Source organism: Xenopus laevis, chromosome 4L (genome assembly GCF_017654675.1).
Source record: "Xenopus laevis strain J_2021 chromosome 4L, Xenopus_laevis_v10.1, whole genome shotgun sequence".
Lineage (NCBI taxonomy): Eukaryota > Metazoa > Chordata > Amphibia > Anura > Pipidae > Xenopus > Xenopus laevis.
The window spans coordinates 102,804,766-102,826,885 of NC_054377.1; the positions used below are offsets into that span (position 1 = coordinate 102,804,766).

Genomic DNA, 22,120 nt, shown 5'->3' on the forward strand with positions numbered 1-22,120 from the left:
CACAATTTCTTTGGCACAAAAACAAAAATAAATGTTTTCTGAGTAAACATTAACTTAATTATCATAGTTGGCACTTTGGCTTTTGCAAACATCTCACTTGGCCTAATTTTTTAAAGTCATAAAGGTTTATGAAGAATGGTATGTCTCATATATATTATTGAGTACAATTTTTCACAAATAATGTTATGGCCCTTGCAAGTTAAACCAAACCAGCCTAATTTTATGTGTCCCCCCCCAGATAAATCTAAGATTGAAATAACCCAATATATACGTGTAAAAGAAAAAAGAAAACATTGGATAACCATTATTCATATTGCAATCTCTAATCACATTTTATTTCTCAAATTCTAGTTTGCAATGCAAAATGTAATTTAAAAAATATATTATTGATATATATCTCTGGCTTCATTCTTTTCTTTGGTATCAACAGTTCCACTTAACCAGGCAGTAGCAGTGACAATTGGAAAAGGGTAAGAACATATTTATGTTATACTAGAAAAGATTTTGTGAGAACAAAACCAGAAGGGCTCAACTATTATTATTAGAAGAAGGAAATATAACAAGACATTAAAAACTCCTCTATCACCTTAAAAGGATTCTGTCACAGGAAAACATGTTTTTTTTCCCAAAATGCATCAGTTAATAGTGCTGCTCCAGCAGAATTCTGCACTGAATTTCATTTTTCAATAGTGTTTTTATATTTAATTTTGAAATTTGACATGGGGCTAGACATGTCAGTTTCCCAGGTGCCCCCAGTCATGTGACTTTTGCTCTGATAAACTTCAGTCACTCTTCACTGCAGCACTGCAAATTGGAGCGATGTCACCCCACCCTTTCCCTTCTGCAGCCTAATAACTGAACAATGGGAAGGTAACCAGCTCCCTCATGCAAGATAACAGCTCCCTGGTACATATGAGAATAGCAGATAGGAGAAACAATAGCTTATCAGAAGGCAGTTCCATTGTGACGTGCTGGCTCTTACTCAAAGCACATAATCAGGCACAATGCATTGAGATGGCTGCCTACACACCAATATTACAGCTAATTAAATATACCTTTTCATTCAGAAATACAATTTTATATGGCAGAGTGAATTATATACAGTATAAACAGTGTACTTTATAAATAAATCTACACCATAAAAATCATGGCAGAATCCCTTTAACCTTAAATATAGGGAAACACGTTTAAGACTGAGTGGTGTGAACTGATAATAGGAATTTCGGCTCTTCTAGTGGGGAGAATGCAGTTGTACTTTCTGCACTACCAATGCGGCACCCACCCCTGACCCATGCTGAAGCTTCATATAGGATTCCCCATGTAATTGCTTCATTTCCAATACATTGGTTTATACTAATACAAGTGAAATTCAAATGTTGTGGTGGGGTTAACTAAACTTTGTGGATATGAGAATTATAATGACCAGAATTATATAGGCCATCCTGGATCTTAAAACCTAATTGGCATCAAACAGTCTTTGCTTATTCTGATTTGCTTATTAATGATGTTAATATATTCATTTTAAAATTACACCTGCTATCAGCAACGGAAACAGCATTATTCGCTATACAGTATAATGTTATATTTCACTACATGATGTTCAATGATTAAATTAGAATATAATGCATAAATGTTTAATCACTAAGGGGCAGATTTATCAAGGGTCGAATTTCGAATAAAACAGTCCACCAATAGACTCCAAGTAAGTTCTAGGAGGTCCCTCATAGGCTAAAACAGCAATTTCAAGTTTTCAAATTTTTTTCAAATTTTAATCGAATCAAGTAAAGTACACAAAAAATAGCTCAGAATTCTAATTTTTTTATTTCTAATTTTCACTTCAACCCTTGATATATCTGCCCCTTAATCTACACAAAATCATTTGTTTTACAATCTCAATTCTGGATTTGTTTTTTTCTTTGTGCAGCTCACAATACACACAGTAATACTAATAATAAGACAAATGATAATAACTGCTGAACAAATTATGGCTGCCAGTATAGTTATGTCCAGCTTTCCAGAACTATCTGAAGGAATAAGCAGAGCCGCTTGTGCTATATTTGACAGATCTGATTTCAGGGAGGCTTTATCAAGAGCAACAAGAGCAAAATAAAGGATGGTGCCATTGTTTATTACAATATCTTTTGGCACAAATGTGAATTTTTCTTGGGCACCAGCTTCCTGTGGTACAAAGCTGGAAATGTTGACTGAAGTGCAACTGTCAAAATTTCTTCTGAGCTCTTCAGGGCTGTCGCTCATTCTTAAATCATAATCTGAAACTGAGAAAACCAAGATTAATAAAAGATAAGAATCAAAGATTGTGGGGTATTATTGCCCAATATGAGTCTAGTTGCAGGTACCGCAACACTATAATGATCCAAATAATTAAACTTTTTCATTTGTTTCAACGTTTACTGTTAAAAGCTGTAAGTGCTGGATACCTAAGGGGTATAAAATTGTACCCCTTAGTACCCATCTACTGATCAGTTGTGCCTGTAGTTTTTCAGTGCAGGCTCCACTTTGCATCTAATCCGGGACAATGCTGTACCAGAAAGCTGCCCTCCATGCACTAGAAAATTACAAAGAAATACAGATATGTCAGCCTGTGCCATTAGGGTGAAAATGATCCAGTCTTGGATTTTCTAAAAGGAAAAAGAAATTACAGCTGTTCTGTGCTTTCTTTTTCAGAAAAAGAGAGCCATTATGGGACAAAATTTTGGAATTCGATTCACTGGGCGGTGCCTAATATAGTGGTAGCCCACAATGATTTGACATTTCCTTGATCTACGACCTTCAGAACCATAAACATCTTTTCTGCTTCTTCTTCTTCCTTGTCCCCCTTTCCGCACTCATCACAGATGGAACATGATAATCTCTTGTTACCTCAGCTGGCTGCATCCATTACTGAAGGGCCCAAACAAGGGATTGGCAGGCAAAAGAGTTATATGCCTAGCACCCCTATTACAATATATGCAGTCTGATAGATGCCATGTTGTTCTTTAACCCCCCCCCTTCATCCCGTTACAGTATTAAAGGGAAAATATTATCCCCTTTTTGACACAAGCACATTCAGTTGGGTTTATGCAGAAAATGTGCATTTCTATATATAAATATAAATGTATTTATTTTTTCACAAAAACATGCCTAATTACATAGATTCAAAGTAAGAAAATATTATGTAATTTATTATGTAATAAAAGGTACAATTTTGCCCAGATGCAGTAGCCTATAGCAACCAATTTAAACAGGTGGATGAGTGTGTAGGGAATCAGACAAATCCTTCTCCTGTTTTTTTGTCTGTGACATCATCCAGCCCAGTTACAGGCTGGAGAGCCATCCGATTGGCCCCAGTGCATCTTCGGGAGTGAGAGGGGGCTGGACTTTGGAGCCATTTGTACAGGATCTCCAACAGAGTTTAACAGGGGTTATATGCTGAAACATCCAGCCAGAACGAGTTTGTGTGAGACTGTCCAGTGTAGAGAAGCTGCTGCAACTCTGGAAGTACAGAGAGAGCCCATCCTGTTCCCTGCCAAGCTGCTAGAAACTCAGGAGGAGAAAGGTGCCACTGGTGAGATTGATCCTGCTGCAGAGCTGCCTGTAATCTCCAGTGTGACTGTCCCCAGTGAGCGAGCCACCCAAGGGAGGATACTGACAAGGATACAAACATGGGGCCCCAATTTGAGCACAGGTCTTGTGGATTTACCTGCCACATGGGAGCGGCTGCTAAGTTCCAAAGGGAGGGGTACTTTTGGGAAAGGTAGCGCTACCTGGAGTATAAGAGCTTTGGGGAAGGGACATTTTATTTGAACTGAACTATGTGGTTATTAACCCCTTCCAGAGAATTGGGACTTTGATAATAAAAAAGACTGTGTTGGAGGTCAGGTCAGGTACCTAATAGTGAGTTAGGTAGGTCCCACGTGTCCCCAGTGCAGGAGTGTATTGTGTATTAGATTGCCGGAGTTCTTTAACTACTGTTTATATAAAGTTTATATCTGTTTAATTAGCAAACCGTGGGGGTCATTTATCAACACTGGGCAAATTTGCCCATGGGCATTAACCCATGGAAACCAATCAAATTGCTGCAATCATTGTTCTTCTTGCAGCTGGCTTTAAAAAGCTGATCACTGATTGGTTGCTATAGGTAACTGCCCATGGGCAAATTTGCCCAGTGTTGATAAATGAGCCCCAGTGTGTTTTATTTTTCCTAGTTGAACCCCCCTGAGGTGTGCTCCTCAGTGTTCCCTAGGTGGAGGCACTGCGCTGTAAATCCCAGTTCCCAGTACATTTCATGGGTTAATTGCTATTTAAAGAGACAGTAACCAAATTAGGGTTATAGGTGTTTCCTGCTGATTGGTTGCTATAGGTAATAAGAACTGTAAGAATTAATACGAATAGGTAATAAGAACATGCACAAGCTGGCTTCGTCAGATGCATTTGTTTTATCCTCTCATTTGGCATATCTTCAATTTTTTTATTCTTACATAAATAAATATTATCTAATGGCACTCATTCACTCCCACATGTGTTGTTTCCTACACATAATGGAGCTGATATTACAAAATTGTACCGTGTTCAGAAGCACAAGCTAGCTTTCTCTTAGAGTAACAGGATATGCCAGTCCAAAATGCAATAATAGTAAAAATAATTGTAAAAGTAATATCTCTGCTTTGAAGACCAACTAATTAAATGGTTTAGAATTTAATTACTTGTTGGAAAAATGGTGCTACTATAACTATAAAAGCATTATCTATTTACCCATCAAGGCTGCACCCTAACAACAATGTATACACATACCTGTTCCCTGGTCCAGGTCATCCCCAGTTGCTGTCCAGGCCAGCACTATTGTGTCTTCTTCAATGTTTGCCTCCAAGTCAGTCACTTTCTCAGGTTTGTATATGTCTGGCAGAGGACCTGTAGGTACATCAGATACTACAAAAGATCCCCCGGAGGCTGTTCTACTGAATTCTCCCAGATTAAGGTCCTCCTCATTAATTACTGGCCTTGGAGGATACAGAGTGACCTCACCTAAAAAGGAATCATTTTTAGATATTGTATAAAGTGCAATATACATTGTGCATTTATTTTATTTTGCTATAAGTCTCAATTAAGGTCACAGACCTTAGTTTAAAACCAGTACTACTATCCACCACAATTGTGTTTATAAGTATACCAGTCAACTGTTTATTTTTGAAGGCCACTAGCTCCCAATACAGTAACTGTAACATGGTTATTGTTGACATCCCTCGTTTCCCCTTCGTCACAAAACAGTTTACCTTCAAAGGGTTAATTAGTTCTGGGGTAATTTAATAAAAAGTAAGCTTTATCAGAATCACTGCCAATGAATTTAAGAATTTACTTTATTTACACATAAATCATAAAACAATATTTAGTGACAGATTTGATAAAAAGCTATGATTACCATTTTCTAAATAGCCTGGAATATAAAGGGCTCGGCTCCTTGGAAGTGCCAGACGGGTTGTTTTCTCGATGCTTGCAATGCGCACTTTTAAGCTGTACCTTCCATTTCCATCGTAATCTTTGAAGTATCTTGAGTAGACACCATCATTCTTTACAATGTCAGCACCTAGCCAAAGGGAAAATTCACATAAAGCTAAATAGAGTTATGGTACCATAGCAAATTATATATCCTATGAAAATTATTTCTGATGGGCATATACAGCAACACAGGGATTTTGCAACAAACAAAAAAGTTTATTAAGTGAGTACATGTATGTTTGTAGCCTTATACGTATTTATTTTCTATACATTTTGTATGGTGGTAGAATTAATAACAGTCAGTTTTCCAGATAGCTTACATTCTAAGTCACACACAGACTCAAATTAAACCTATGAAATGTTCCTGTGAATGGTAGTTGGGCTGTATGTTTGCTACAGCAGTCATAACTCATTTCTGTATGAAAGAAACTTACTCATGAGGATATGATATAAACTGTATATATTGTTATCATTCAATACCGTAACAACCTCTTGATGTATTATTCAATATATATTAAATTTAAAACACACTTCATTGGTGGAGATTCTTTGTCTGTTTGTCAAAAGAACCATAACCATAGCAAGAGGGATGAATAATGTTATTAATAATATTATCACATTTTATATATGTTCTCCCTATGTCTGGATTCCTGTACATATTTTTCTTTCATCTCACAATTAAAAACATACAGACAGCTTAATTCGCTCCTGGCAAAAACAAACACCTACCTCACTTGAGCAGAGAAGGGTGCCCAGGACTGTGGGGAGGTGCTGGGAGCGGAGGGAAGTCTGGGACTGGCTACATAGGGGGGATGGTTTGGTTAAAGGAAACCTGTCACCATTGTGTTAACACTAGGAAGTTAATAAGACTATTAAAAAGAACCACAAAACTCATTTATAACACATTTAATTCAATCAAATCTCACTAAAAACCAGTTTCGAACTACTTTTGAAAATGTCCACAAGATCCTCACTGAAGCCCGACTTTACTGAAAGTCGTGAGAGCAAAGCATCATGGGTAGAATCAGCCCTGCAGACTTCTCTTGCGATATCCCCAGTTTCTGCAGTTGTCAGGGGGCTGCTGGACTCCATGGGGTCCGTTTACTAAAGTGCGGTAAATCTGACTTTAAGTTTCCGCATGTTATCGCTGAGAATATTTTTACGCCAGAATATTCGCAGCGACTAAGTTTACTAAACAGCGATGCGCTCAGAAGTCATTGCGATCACTTGCGGTAACTACGTTAAGGAACCAGCTTACGTTAGCGGTAATTTTAGCGAGTTGCGAATTTTCTGGCGAAAAATTACGTTTTTGCGAATATTTATGCTATAAAATAGTCTTGTTTTATGGCGGTTATTATGGCAATTTTTACTGTGACATTTATGGCCAGAAATGCATCTTCAAAACTTATAAACTTTATTGACTGATGATTATACCATCCAACAACATCACCAGAGTAACACCAATCAAACATTTATGCATCATATAAACCCTTCTGCCAATAGAATCATAGGAAATGATACCAGTCAATCTCTTTGCTTCATAGAAATGCACAGTTTAATGTAGCCAATCACAATGAAACCAAAAAGTGTAGAGGCTGACGAATCCTTGGACTGTGATGCCGCTGCCAATAATACGACTCTGAGCTGAAACTGCTGCTGTTGCACCACATGGAAGCAGAAGCCAAACATCCTGTCAGCAATAGCTACAGATCTCCCTCCTGTCAGCAAAGAATGATGGGTAAAAAAAAACATTATTATGGGATATTTCCTGCCCCTTGAGAATTTTCTGGCGGAAAAAATACTTTTACGCCACTTCATATGTGGCGGTAAAAGTTTGCGAATATTCTGGCGTTAATTTTGTCTTTAGCACATTTCGCTGTTTAGTAAACCATGCGTTAATGTGTACGTAGCGTTATTTTCAGCAAATGCGATAACTGGCGAACAATTATTCTTGCGCAAGAAAATTCGCAAATTTATATTTACCGCAGGTTAGTAAACTGGCGATAACATATTTGGCGAAAATTCTGTCTATATATTGTGCGAATATTTTTAACGCACTTTAGTAAACGGACCCCCATGTGTGAATTTTATCGTAGTTTAGGAGTCAGCCATAGCAAGAACAGCAAACAGCAGGGAAGCACGGACACCGGTATGTTTATCAGCACGGAGGAGGGAGGGGTGTCAGGTTTCACATAAGGAGCTACGTTTGTTTGCCGCATTACAGACCAGGAGTAAAGTTTAACCATAGAGCTGCTGCTTTCTGTTTTTTATGTAAAATTACTAAGTATGTTAATTTACTGTAATCTTGACAATAGGTTAATTTACCATTCACACACTCCCTCCTGGTGGCTGTATTTTTGTATTTAACCCTAAATCCCAGCAGTGTTTTTATCTGTTTGTGTTATATTACACAAAGATTCACACAGATTCATTCATATTGTATGCCACTCTTCCCCACAAGAGCCACACACCTACAGCAGCTAAGACTGATAGCACACAGGGCTAGGTATATCACTGACCCCATCTAAAAATCAAATGCTCTGTATGGCTACAAATTTATTGTTATTGCTACTGTTCATCTTTATATTCAGATGCTCTCCTAGCCATGTTCCAGTCTCTTGTTTAAATCAGTGCATAGTTGCTAGGGTCAATTGCACCTTAGCAACCAGATTGCTGAAATTGCAAACTGGAAAGCTGCTAAATAAAAAGGTAAAAAAAACACAATAATAAATAATGAAAACCAATTGCAAATTGTCTCAGAATATCAATATCTACTTAATATAAAAAAAAAAAAAAAAAAAAAAAAATTATTTAACCCTTTGCCCACTGGCAGGCATATGCTCTGATGTTCTGTATGTTCTTCAGCAGCCGAGCTGTTCTCTCTGCATCGGTGGCTTCTGCCGCCTCCGCAGAGAGTGGGGAGGAATAACAGCCCCCTGGGCAATGAGGCTGGGGGGCTGTCATGTTGCAGGGCCAAGTTCCTGCTCCAAGAAACAGTAAGTGCAAGTTTTTAGACACTTACATACTCTTACATTACATTTATACTTTTACACAAAGATTTTAAAGATTGCTATTTTTTATTTTGTACACTTTGTTTATAATTGAGCCCCAAAGGACTGCACATTCTTAGTAGTTTTTAGCGTTTCGGAAATTTCCTAGTTTATTTAGATTTTTAATAGTAGCCCACACAATGTACTAATACAGAAGGTGTTTCAAACAATCCAAACAGAATATCAAGTCCTGGTGTGACATGAGTGGTGCAGAGCCTATCTTATCACCGAGCATAAGCATACTCTATGGCTAAGCATTGGCAGTTTGGCACAGCCCACACCAAGAAAACAGAGGGGTCCTGTTTCAAGATGGCAGCGCCTATGAAACCCTTTATACATGTAGGATATTTTCTAATACATTTCAGATATAGACAAAAACAGCTGACTAAAGGGTTAACCTAAGGAGGGAAAATATTTATATTAATGATGTCTCAAGGTGACAGGTCCTCTTTAAGGGCACTAAGGAAGGGTTGGTATAAAAAGGAAGTCGATTCGATAATGCTACTTATCTTGCAACGGAGTGCACCTGGAGTGCTGTGCAGGATTATGGTCTCCCATAATGGCGACCATGAAGCAGGAGGCCGTCCTTCTTAGGTACGTTTTTTTTGTTCAGTTTCTTAATTCCTTTCAAGATAAAATTCAATGCCATGTTCTTTGGCAATCTAAAGTCTGTTGAGAACAGAACAGGTGTTAGCTGAAAAATGACAAAAGGAGGTGGAATTGGGTAGGATGATGAGCCCCTTTGCTTTCACACCATTCCCAAACTTGAGAGTCTCCCTTCTGGGTGTGGTCCCTAAGAAGGAACCAGGGAAGTTCCACCTTATACACCATCTTTCCTACCCCAAAGGTGAGTCTGTCAATGATGCTATCAGCAGGAAGATGCCTCAGTCTCATATGCCTCTTTTGAAAGGGTCATTGCCTTAGGCAGGCAGGTAGGTAGGGGTCCTTTCTTGCCAAGGCAGACATTGAGTCTACTTTTTGCTTCCTCCCAGTACACGAAGACTGTCATCATTTGCTGGGTTGTTCCTTTCAGGGCAATTATTATTATGAGATGTGCCTCTCCATGGGTTGTTCAATCTCTTGTTATTACTTAAGTTATTTAGTTTCTGGAATTGGTGATGTGCAGTGATCGAGGCTGTCACTCCACTACACAATACAGATGATTTTTTGTTTGTTGGCCATTCAAACAGCCTGTCTGTTTACAATTACTATGTGCTTTTCGCCAAAAAGATTTGTGGTCCACTTTCCTTGGCATTGAGATTGACACTGTAGCAATCGAATTCCAACTTCCAGCTGAAAAATTGCAGAGGCTTCTCTGTGTTGTGGATCAGGTCAGGAGTGCCAATAAGGTCACACTGAAACAGATCCAGTCCTTAATGGGTCTATTGGTTTCCGCTTGCTGAATCATGCCAATGGGATGGGTTTTTTTTGACGCAGGTTGTCACTGGCTGCAAAGGGCATGAAGTCCCCTCACCACTTTATTAGAATCACAAGACAGTTAAGAGAGGATCTAAAGGTTTACAAAGGCCGGTCCTATTGCAGAAGTTCGGAAGTTTCCAACTCTGAGCTGCCACTTTACATGGATGCGGTCGGCTCCATTGGTTTTGGCACTATAATGGGGAATCAATGGTGTGTGGGGACCTGGCCAGAATTCTGGGGGGGAATTGGGGTTATGCAAAAACTTGACATTACTGGAAATGTTCCCCATTGTTGCTGAAGTTGAGAATTGGGGTGAAACAATGGCAAATAACAAGATATGTTTCTGGACTGAAAATATAAGCGTTGTCCACAAGGTTTGCAGTAACACAGGCAGGGCCGCCATTAGAAATCACAGGGCCCCGTACAGCAAAATTTTCCGGGCCCCCTGGTGCCCGCCTAATCCAGCCCGGACCCCAAGCCCCAACCAAGAACCCACCCATACCACAGTAGAAAGTCAAAATTAATACACAATTCGGTTGTAATTAATATTCACTCACTTTTGTTCCCTAATTCAAGGCTGTGTAGAGGTTTATAAACCAAAAAATTACCCAGAAACTGCTAATTCTTTTTCTGCACAGTAGAAAGTCCATACAGACATCAGTGATGGGCAGGGACCCTCTATAAGTTAAAAAAAACTCATTGATGTCAGGCCCCCCATAAAAGTGTTTAAAAAAATATTGGCGGCCAGGGTCCCCCATAAAAGTTTTTGAAAAAAACATTGGTGGTCAAGGCCCCCTTACAAGTTAGAAAAAAACATTGGCGCCAGGGCCCCCCATAAAAGTTTTTAAAAAAACATTGGTGGTCAGGGCCCCCGTAAAAGTTAAAAAGAAACAGTGGTGGTCAGGGGCCCCATAGAATATTTTAAAAACAACATTGGTGGCTAGGGGTTACATAAAATTAACATTGGTGTTCAGTGGAACTTACTTTAGGTTCTTCTTCAGTTTCTTCAGCTCCTTTCATGGCTTCGGGTCTTTTCGCGGCTTCAGGTCTGCAGTTTAGGCTCCTTTCATGGCTTCGGGGCCAGGGCCGGATTCAGTAGCGTGGCGCCCTGAGGCCGCATGGTTGCGCACGCCCCCCGCAGCATGGCCCCGGCGCCAGGCGGTCACACATGCATGTCCCACCACCGCATGGTCCTAAAGCAGAGCAGGTACTGCACACAAACTCTCCTTCTCACGCTCTGGAAAGCATCGGAGGACTGGGGAACTTTGAGTCTCCCCAGTGCTCCAAGGATGTGGCTGGGCGGCATGCCGTCCCTAAAATGTTGCCGCCCTCTGTCCGGACCTTTGTGGCCTCGCCACAAATCCGGGCCTGTTCAGGGCTTTTCACGGCTTCAGGTCTTCAGATTTGGTTCTTTTCTTGGCTTTGGGTCTTCAGCTCCTTTTGTGGCTTCGGGTCTTTTCACGGCTTCAGGTCTTCAGCTTCGGCTCCTTTCGTGGCTTCGGATGTTTGTACGGCTTTTTCGCAGCTTCTGGGCTTTGGCTCTTATCTGGACTTCCGAAGTTCCGCTGTGCATCATGTAAGGGGGGCCTGGCTAATTTGAAAACTGCAGCAGAGCCGGGTCCCCCTTCATGGCCCGGTCCCGGCACAGTTGTACCCCCTGTGCCCCCCTGATGGTGGCCATGAACACAGCCCTGAAGGGTTAGCACAAAGGATATATTAGAAAGGAGGACAGAATGCCAGTTTATTTTAAGCTCCTTACAAAGTTCTTGTTCATTTTGCCAAAAATCTGTAAATCCCCTTACTAGGCTTCATTATTTAAAATTGCTTTCAGCTTAGCTTTTTTCACGTTTTTGCGCATAAGTGAGTTAGTCCACCTCAGCTTAAGAAAGCTTGGTTTTAACGGGGCAGACATTGGCATGCATTCATTTCAAATTGGGGCAGCGACAGAAGCTAGAGGTTTAGAGGATGAGAAGGTAAGGCAGATAGGCCTTTGGAAATCTACCTGTTTTGAGCCATATGTTAGTCACTGACTTACTCACTAAGTACCCCCCCCCTTTTCCAGGGCCTGCTTCTGTTGCAGGTTGGCTGGTCTGACATTAATGTATTCGTTGGGGAGAGCAGAGAGTGGCAATCAGACACCGAGAAATCAATATAGGTTTTGGAGGTCTCCGGTGGTTGCAGGTTCTTCCTGAAGTGATGCCGATTGGCAGTTTTACCTCTTCTCCCGTCATTTTGGTAATTCATGCGGTTGGAAACGTTTTGGCCTGAGTTTATCTGTCTGAACCTCTCAAAAAAAAATCAGATTTTGGTAGATGCATGGATTTCTTTTCAGAGGCAGTTCTGGTGTGGTCAGAGATATTACCGAGACTCCAGTGGTGTGGGGCCAGAAATCATATGGCTATTGAAAGACTAAAGAATACTAGAGGTTTCTCATTTTGTGAGGGACAGGGGAGGGGTTGTGGTTTGTCATAAGCAGTTGGAAGGTATTTCACAGGATCTTATGTGTCCGGACAGGGTTCACCTTAATGATATCGGGCTCTATATCTTCCTTTCAGGGTTGCAGGATGGCATAGGTGAAGCCCTCCTACGTTTGGGTGCGGGTTGGAGTTCCATGTAGGCTTCCAGGAGCTCCTCATTGGTGGGTAATTGTTTTTGGTCCTTGCTATTTGGGTCTGGTCAATAGGGTTCTCTTTACATGCCCCTATGTGTGGTATAACATGGCAATGATGGGTTATCGGTTTTTGACAATGGTTTCAATAAAAGCTGTGGCTGACCTGCCTCCATCCATTAAAAGGGAAAACTGTCTGGTGTTTTATTGCTAATATTATCTAAATCTGCTGCAATGGTAATGTTTTATGACATACAAGTGACTGCCTCCCCACAGTCATGCGTAAATGTATCGATATATACAGTAAATATACAATGCTATTTATCAGTTGGTAGAGTGGATTTATAAAGTCTCCACCCATGGTGCCCTCACCACCCATAATCCCCAGCTGATAAACTTGCCTGGTGCCTCTTTGAATATATGTCAGATATTACCATCCAGAGGAGGACAGGACCAGACGTAGTGAGTTTGGCAGATGCACTTAGCTACTTTACATGCTGACTGTAAGCAAGCAACATTTAGTTCTACTTTCATGTATTTATTCTAGTTTGCAAATGGCATATTTGTTAATTATTCATTCTTACAATCTTACATTTTATCTGCTCTTCACACAGAGCATGGGATCATCTAGTGCGATACCATCAAATGAAATGCAGTTAAATTACCTGCTCCATTATCCAGAAGATCTAATATCACAGGAGTTCCACTGGGTGGCTGAACAGCAGCTGTTACTTTTGCTCCTATCACTGGCAGGAGACCTTGACTTACTGAAGCGTAGACAACCATTGGATGTGGATAATTGTTTGTGTCTTGATTCATGTGAGCACTGACCGTTAGTGGAGGAATATCTACATTTGCTGGTTTTGATGTCACTGTGATAGTTATGGCTTGGTTTGATGTATATTTATTGCAAAGTTTGTAAAACCAAGGGCCAATCTGGTGAATAAAATAAAAGAGGAGAGGGTTACATTGCTGCTGTGTTTCTACCTGCCGCTAGCTAAAAGCCAATCACTGATTGGTTCTATGAGTTAGTGCCCAGAAGCTAATTTGACCAGTGGTGATAAATGAGTTCAGCAGATTAAATTAAATACACAGTAGACACAGTCATATAGAAGATACAAAAGACACAACGTGCATAACAGACAGATATGGCACAGAGGATGATTTATATTTTTATAGTATATAGCTATAAAACTGAATGCAGTACATTAACCAAGGAACATTGAGTCAATATAGCACCTCTACACTCCTTCTTCAAAGGGGTAGTTCACCTTTAAATTAACCTTTAGCAGTGCCGGGCCTAGAGTTGGGTAGGGTGGGGGTGCCCATTGCAAGCACCCCTTGCAAGCACCCTTCTTCTCTTCTATCCTCCCCTCTTTGAGAGCACAGTCTTGTGTATGTGTGCAGAATCGAGAGTGAAACCAGCCTTAAAATGGGTTGAAATTGAGGATGGCAGGCAGACTTTCTGGTTGCTAGGGTCTAATCTTCCCTAGCAACCGAACAGTGGTTTGAATGAGAGACTGGAGGATGGAGAGACTGGAGTGGCCTTGAATGAAAAGGAAAGTATTAACAAATAGTAATGATAATAATATTTTAGAACCACAGACACAGAGCAGTCCGTTTTTGGCTGCCTGGGTCACTGACCCCTATCTAAATGCTATAAAAAGAGGCAGAGGAAGGGAAATAATTCTATTAGTGTTAAAAAAAATTAAGACCAACTGAACAGTTACTACATATTAAAAAGGTAACCTAAAGATGAATGTCCCTTTAGTAAAGTTTAGCAAAGTATGAGGGCAAATCTAAGTGCACAGAACCATCAATTTATACACAAACTGATTTGAGCAAAAAAGATACGGCTATATTACCTCTGCTGCTCCTGGGATTCCAAGTCTAGATGATCTGGCAGTTGTGTCAGTGGTGAAGTCAGCTGTATAGTACTGTTTTCTCTTTGGGTCCTCTATATTGAGATCAGGTAGTGCACTTTCCCAAGTGACTAAAAAGAATGTTTCAGTACCCACTAAGTTGTCAATAAAAACTGCTCCCACAAAACATCCATTTGGTTTAACAATAGAACCAGTGCTTTCCATCTGTAAAGAAAACAACATTTATTTGGTGGGTAACTTTTTACTGCATTAACTATCTCTGCTGCATTGGTTTCCTATGGCTCCATTCATCAGAACTACTGTATATAATCAGAAAACACTGAATAATCAATTCCTTCTGTGACTCAGACAGACTAGGCAACAGTTTTCTACCATAAGTTCATTAGTCCTTCACATGGCAGATCGTGACATTAATTGGACAGCTAAGCAAAAGATTGAAATTTATAAAAAGTTCCAATCAGTGATGCAGAAACTGCTGAGACTGCAATAGTTGATAAAAGTAAGTTTGTTGAAAAATCATTCCAGAGGAGCAAGTGGATTCTATAACTATTATCCAGCATCTAATAGACTGGTCTTCGCCCCAGATCTTACTGCTTTGATGTTGAGGTCTTACTACACAGGAGTGCCCACCTTTAGAAAATCAATTCAGATGTTTATAAGAGAACCACCAAAAAGTCCTTGAGTGATCTTTAGGGGAAGATGAAACCCAATAGCTATGAAAAAGGCAGCTAAAAGAGTAGTTCTGTTACTGTCCAATTCTAGTTTAAAGTTCCGCAATTTTGTGGAGATGACATAACTACTTCCCAGTGCAACATGGTCTTGCATCATTAGCAAGAGACCAAGAGCAGTTATTGTTGTGTCAGTGTGTGTGTGTAAATGGGGTAATTTTTTGGGAAATAATAGTGATTCATTGGGTAAGGTGCAAATAGCAAAAGGAACGCTGCAAGTAACACTTCCTCAAAGCAGGTGCTAATACCAGGCCTCCTTTGCATGTCTGCCCCCTGTATTGTATTCCTTCCACTTTATTTAAAACAGAGCAAATTTAATTACTGTTGGTGGTAACTATACTTTATAATAGAGGTTATTAGCTGGCTTGTGTCCCAAATCACATGGCTCACCTAACTGAGATGCAAATATGATATATAGAGAAATGATAGCCCTCGTGCTATTTTAGGTGCAAAAAACTCCAACTGCGTTTATTTAGAAAAGAAGTACAAAGTTTTGGAGGTGACCAGATTTCATACAAGGAAAAGTAAATGGTTGCTGCTGCTGCACTGGGCCAAGGAGTGAAGTTCATCTTAATGTAAGTAAATGAGAGTTGCTAAGAACCCATTGACTTTTTTACATTCATTTAACCAAACCTGACATACAACTAGTTAAACATCAGTCCTAAATGTGAACATTGCCTTTGTAGGTAGCAGTTTTTGTAGACAGTTTTTTACGTGCATTTCCATGTCAGTATGATTATATATTTGACAAATTCTCTCAAATTAAGATGTGCAGTACATGTCACCATGGATACTGTAGAATCTTGACCCCCCCCCCACACACAGAAGGCTTTGGTTGTAGTATTCAACAGGCTGCAGAACTGCCTAGCCGGCTCCACATCGAAAGTGTCATAACAATAGAATCCCAGGATACTCTAGGATACTCCCTGGACTGCTGTAGAGGGTGCCCTCTAGTGTCAGCAGTGCTGCATAGCAATACACATAAACAGGGCATAATAAACATGTCCTTAGAAGGGCTGTTACTAAACACTACAGATACCACATAGTGAAAATGCCTTGCTGATTATACAAGTCCTGTTGGTATGGGAAATGCCGGCATTAATTTTGCAATGCTTGGCAGAGGCCTACGAGCTGTCTGTCACTTGCCCTATAATGGTGCATGGAAATGTATGAGTGCCTTTCTCTCTCTAAATATACCATTATACAACAAAGGGTTCACAGCCAGCAATTTGCTGCAAGAATAGAGGAGCATGTATTGATGTTAGTGTCTTTGTATTTTTCATGGATGCAAATGTGTCATTTTTGCTGCACTTTGTTGTATTAAATGAATCTCTGTATACCTGTTTGATTGCAGTCAACACAATTCTACACCACGATGAAGCGCTCAGTAGGGAGGTGACTTTTAAAATCTTCAAGTTCTGATCTCCAGATTGTTTCTTGATTGTTTGTATTTAATTTATGACTTGTTTTTCTGCATATTTTGAATAACAATCTACATATATCTAATCGAATAGCTCTAACAGACTCCAATCACTGTAGGTACAGAGCTGCAACTTTTTAGTCTGTGAAATAAGTGGAAGTGCCGTAGTGGAAAGTGACATCACACACATGCAAAAGAACCTCTCCTGAAGTCACAGAAACCACTCTGCCCTTGCCCACATTGCTCCCACTGATGTCACTGAAATGTTTGAGGGAATGCGTACAGGGTTGGATGGGGGGGGCCCAGGGCCCAGCAGGGCTGTTGTCTCATGGCCCCTGAGCCCCAAATCTGCTGCAAATCCCCCTCAAGACCCCGGCCGCAGTCACCTTCAGACTTTTGCCTACAAATCATGGAAAATTGTAAGAAATAGGGGGAATGTGTAAGAGTAACAAGAGACCAGGGTACAGAGAGCAAAATCTGACACCTCCCGAAAAAATATGGAGGTTGACAGCTCTGTATGAGGTATGTTAGTCTATTAAAGGAACAGTTCAGTGTGAAAATAAAAACAGGATAAATAAATAGCCTATGCAAAATAAAAAATATTTCTAATATAGTTAGTTAGCCAAAAATCTATAAATGTATAAAGGCTGGAGTGACTGGATGTCTAATATAGTAGCCAGAACCAAACTTCCTGATTTTCAGCTCTATAACTCTGAGTTAGTCAGCGAAGGGGACATAACTGTTCAGTGCGTTTGCAATTGATCCTCAGCATACAGGTCAGATTCAAAAGCAACAGTTATGGCCCATGTGCCCCCCCTCAAGTCTCTGATTGGCTACTGCCTTTAACTAATCAGTGGAAACAAAGAGAGCTGCAAAGCAGGAAGTAGTGTTCTGGTTATTATGTTAGACATCCAGTCACTGGTAGGGGTGGGCGAATTTGACCCGTTTAATTTCGCCAAAAATTTGCTGCCGGCGAAATGTCACAGACGCCCATTAAAGTCTATGGGCGTCAAAAAAATTTTGTCGCGCAGCGAAATTGTTTTTTTTAATCGCATGCTGCCATACAAGTCTATGGGCGTCAGTTTTTTCGCCGAAACAAGGCTAAAAAAATCACCCATCCCTAGTCACTGGTCCAAATATCCTAGCAACCATGCATTGATTTGAATAAGAGACTAGAATTTGAATAGGAGCAGGCTTGAATAGAAAGATGAGTAATAAAAAGTAGCAATAACTATAAATGTGTAGCATTACAGAGCATTTTTTGAGATGGGGTCAGTGACCCCCATTTGAAATCTAAAAAGAGTCAGAGGAAGAAGGCAAATAATTTAAAAACTATTAACAAAAAAAAACACATGCCAATTGAAAAGTTGCATAGAATTATCTATTCACATACTGAAGGTTAACTTAAAAGTAAACCATCACTTTAAAGCTGCAAAGACACAAAAACAGAGTTGTTCTCAGACAACAATTCTGATTCAGAACAATTTTGTAATCATTGTAGGGGAATGTAGTTACAGTTAAAATAAACAACTTTACAGCTTTACATTTTTTAGTAAGGTCTGCTCCATTTGCATTTCATAGATGCCTGGGCAAAAGAAAGGGAGAAATCTGGTTTTGTATGAATATTAAATATCACCTGAATAGCCTGCTGAATGATTTCTTCATTTCTAGAATAAATGCCACTGATGACACTGAATGCATCTATTAACTCATTTGCTTCAATTCTATCTAGTGCATTAAAGCTTAATCCTCCTGTGAAAGAATGAAAACAATATTCACATAACTCAAATTCCTTTTTATATTTTCTTAAAGAGATACTATCAATAAAATATTCCCTGTTTAATATTCCAATTACTACATTCTTAAAAGTATTATGTATTTTCTGATATCCTATTTCCATATAGTACTGTGGTGATTCCCATGGAAGCAACTTTTCCACCAGTAGTGCAAAGTGCAATTTTGACTTTTTTTTTTTATACATACAATACAGCATTTCCCCCAAAATTCTATTCTAGACATTGAAGCCATGAGAGAATTTGCATCCATCGCAAAGGGTAAGTTGTGGTTTTTATTTTCATAACATTTCTAGCATGCAGGGTTAAAACAGCCCAACTCGGTTTTTCCTGGTGTCCCACCGGCCATGTCCGATTCTGTTCCAGTCATTTACTTCATGGCAAACGTTTTTAAAACACATGACAGAAACATTGCCAAATGGGTAGGAGAATAAAAGCTTTATTACTGAATACAAGAAGAGTATGTGACTTATCCATGATTTATTCAGCTACTTTGTCAGCAATTATCTACTTTGATACTCTGCTACTCATAAATCAATATTTCTGCAAAGAACAAGTTGTCCTTTTTCTGCTAACTATATCTATATATTATATTTAAATAATCTCTAATTAAAAATATTTGAAACTTTTTTTTTTTACACATTTCAACATCACCTGTAATTTTCGCAATCACTTCCAGTGCCTTGGCTGCATTTGGTCCCAGAGCGATGACATGAATAATTGCTCCACTATCAGTTATATCCTTAAAGCACAGCGACGTGTCAAAGTTATCTTCGCCAGCTGCCAGTAATACAATCTCAGTACCATATGACGATCCATCAAATTTTTTGTTCACCTGTGTATGGGATTAGTATTTAATAATAATTATGCAAATGTTATGATTAGCAACAATAGGTTAACAAACTGGGCTCAGGAAACATTTTTAAGATCTGGTTTAGAGCATAAATATAATCCTATAAACTGTGAAATTAAGTAGGAAAAAATCAATAGTTACTGTAATAATTAGGGGAAAATGTACATAGATACAGTAGTTTGTTGTCTGCACTGCAGGGAAAGGACATAATATAGTAATATAGCAAGGGAGTTCAACGTCTTTCTCAAAGCAAAACCTACTGATCTGCTATCCCTGCTTTCTAGACATCCAACCCTCTTGTGAAGCTAGCTAACATATCCGCCTGTACAAACTCTTCTAGGAGACAATTCCACAGCTTCACAACCCTTAGTGGAAAAAAGCCTTTTCACATCTTAAAATTAAAATTCCTTTCTTCTAATTCCAATGGCTGCCCTTGCATGCATTGAAAGGATGTAATGCTGAATAAAGAATCAAATCATTTGTGGTTTCCCCAGTATACCCAACAGCCTTCTCCAGTGGATTAAGGAAATGGGGTCTTATTGGTGAGGGGTTTGGGATAGGGGACTGTCCCCCCCCTCCCCATTGCTCTGTACAATCATTCAAAGGCAAAATCACCTAATTATCTTTTATTATGTTGCAAAAACAACTTAAATAAGTATCTATGTATTACTTGAATTTCTTACTTTTTGTGTTTTTATTTTACTGATGATATTTTTTGTATTTAGATTTATATAGAGATTTACACATTAAATATGTTGTTATATTTAGTTACCATAGTGACCACAGATAACTGTGATTTATTTTATATTATTTTTTTAAAGTCTATCTTTTTATTCAAGCTGTTAACTATTCCTCCTTTGATTAAAAAATAAAAATATCTGATACAATTCCAAACTAAACTGCTGTAGAACAGAGAACAGATAAAGTGAGCATACATAAAAGAAGAAGATTGAAAGGTTTCAGGTGATGCTCATATTGTTGTGTCTTTTGTCTACTGTATTAGAACCTGAAATACTAGGATTTGTACTCACCTCAATACCAGCCCGAATTCCATCACAGATATGTGTTCCTCCACCAGCAGTTTTGGGAAGGAGAGACTTTAGTTGTTCCCGCTTCAGTTGTGAATCAATTTTCACTAGAGGTGAAACGACAGTTGCAGAACTTGAGAACTTGACAATCCCAAGATGAGCACCATTTTCAATCATCTGAAGAACAAAGAGCTCTGTCGCCTGTAGTTGCCGTCCAATACGATTATTCTGCAATTTGATGATTAAAATAAAGATTTAGCATCATGGCTTTCTGTAACACTAATAAAAATTGACTTTAAAATGCATTTGTGTAGCTTGGAGAAGTTTATTTTGAATTAATGACATTGCACATAACTACTCCCAGATCCATGTTATGTACTGTATTTAATAAACTATTCTCTTATTATTGCAGCTGAACATGAACACTTATGTGCCAAGCTGTAAAAGTTTTTTACAAATATGTTTTGCCCTACTTTGACTATTAAATAAACTATTATTAATAGTTTTAATAAGTACACTATTAAATGACCACTGACACCACAACATTATTATTTTTCTTTTTACATTTAAGGATTGTAGCTGTTAATCCAGCTCCAACAAATTAAATATTTATTGCAACAAATGTCCTATTTGCTACTTTTATTATTTTATAGTTTGGTAGAAAGCAAGGATTGATGTTTGATCCCTATTTATCTCCCTTGTTAAGTAGTTAAACCATTGTATTTTACAGCTTATCTTTTATTTGCTTTGTAAACACAGTATGCGAACTATTTCAGATTGAATGACTATCCCTCTGGGAACACAACAGATTATTTATATAAACTATATTTATATCTCTGAAGCAAACAGACAGTATGCATTTACGGACAATGGTAGACAACGAAGTAAGTTACCCACGACAAATCACCTTTTCTGCACACGACTAATCTCTCAAATGCTTTCCTGCTGGCGCTAAAGTGAATTGCCGGTGGTAAAACATATGCATCGCTACAGCTTTCCAAAGTCAGCCAATGTAGCCTCGTGAGAAAACTTGGAGCAAATTTGGTAGGCATTTAGAGGAGATTAGTCCCTCGCAGCAGAGATTTGTAACATACAACTAATCCCCCGGTGTTCTTACATTTATTCCTCCATTAAATGCATAGAATACCCGTTAGATGTCCACATGCAGACAAGGATTCTAAGTAATCAGCAAATGTCATATATGTAGGTCCTGATTGATAATGTTAGTTACCTGCAAGGCCAGACAAGCAACACACATGCCAGGCGGTCATTCGGTAGTTCCTGGAATATGTGGTACATAGAACAGTCTATCTGTCTGCTGCCTTCGGTACAGAGATGAAGTTTATTTAACTGTTGGCTAAGGTGGGTTTTACTATCTGGCAGGAGAGAGCCGTGACCAAGAGCCAGCCTGTCTTATTATGTACAGTTCCAGGTGAACCCCTTCTCACAAATGCCCCACATGCACCAGCTGTTGTTGAGATTTAGCCATGCTAAAATTTGTACATATCTTGACCATAAGAAAAGTTGGTTCAACTGTATTACAAATGCCATAAACAGAAAGAAACTGCTCTCAAAACTGAAGCAAGGAAAGACAGCTAAGGCTGAAAGATTGGCAGAGGTCATTAAAGGTAACAATGTATTCAATGGTTTGACCTCGCTCAGCCGGACTTATTATAGAAACAATAAACTTTCAAGCATATAGTGCAGACTTGGGGGGTTATTTATCAAAATCCGAATTTATCTCAATATTTTCTGCTACAAACTCCGATCTAATCCACTCGGGTTTTTAACGCTTATTTATTATTACATTTTCCCGAAAATTTGCTTTGCTAGAAAAAAAATCCA

General features: G+C 39.1%; 1 protein-coding gene across 1 annotated transcript in view; it reads right to left on the reverse strand.

The window, feature by feature from the left end:
- Positions 1-1,791: 1,791 nt before the first annotated feature.
- Positions 1,792-22,120, reverse strand: part of clca4.2.L (chloride channel accessory 4 gene 2 L homeolog) — a 36,606-nt gene continuing 16,277 nt past the window's right edge. Inside the window, exons 7-14 of the mRNA XM_041590548.1 lie at positions 20,279-20,503; positions 19,049-19,229; positions 18,238-18,353; positions 14,436-14,657; positions 13,236-13,506; positions 5,417-5,581; positions 4,792-5,022; positions 1,792-2,276 (exon numbers count right to left, since the gene is read on the reverse strand). Of these exons, the coding sequence (XP_041446482.1) occupies positions 1,885-2,276; positions 4,792-5,022; positions 5,417-5,581; positions 13,236-13,506; positions 14,436-14,657; positions 18,238-18,353; positions 19,049-19,229; positions 20,279-20,503 (1,803 nt within the window). The 3' untranslated portion in view covers positions 1,792-1,884. The remainder of the gene's footprint in view (positions 2,277-4,791; positions 5,023-5,416; positions 5,582-13,235; positions 13,507-14,435; positions 14,658-18,237; positions 18,354-19,048; positions 19,230-20,278; positions 20,504-22,120) is intronic.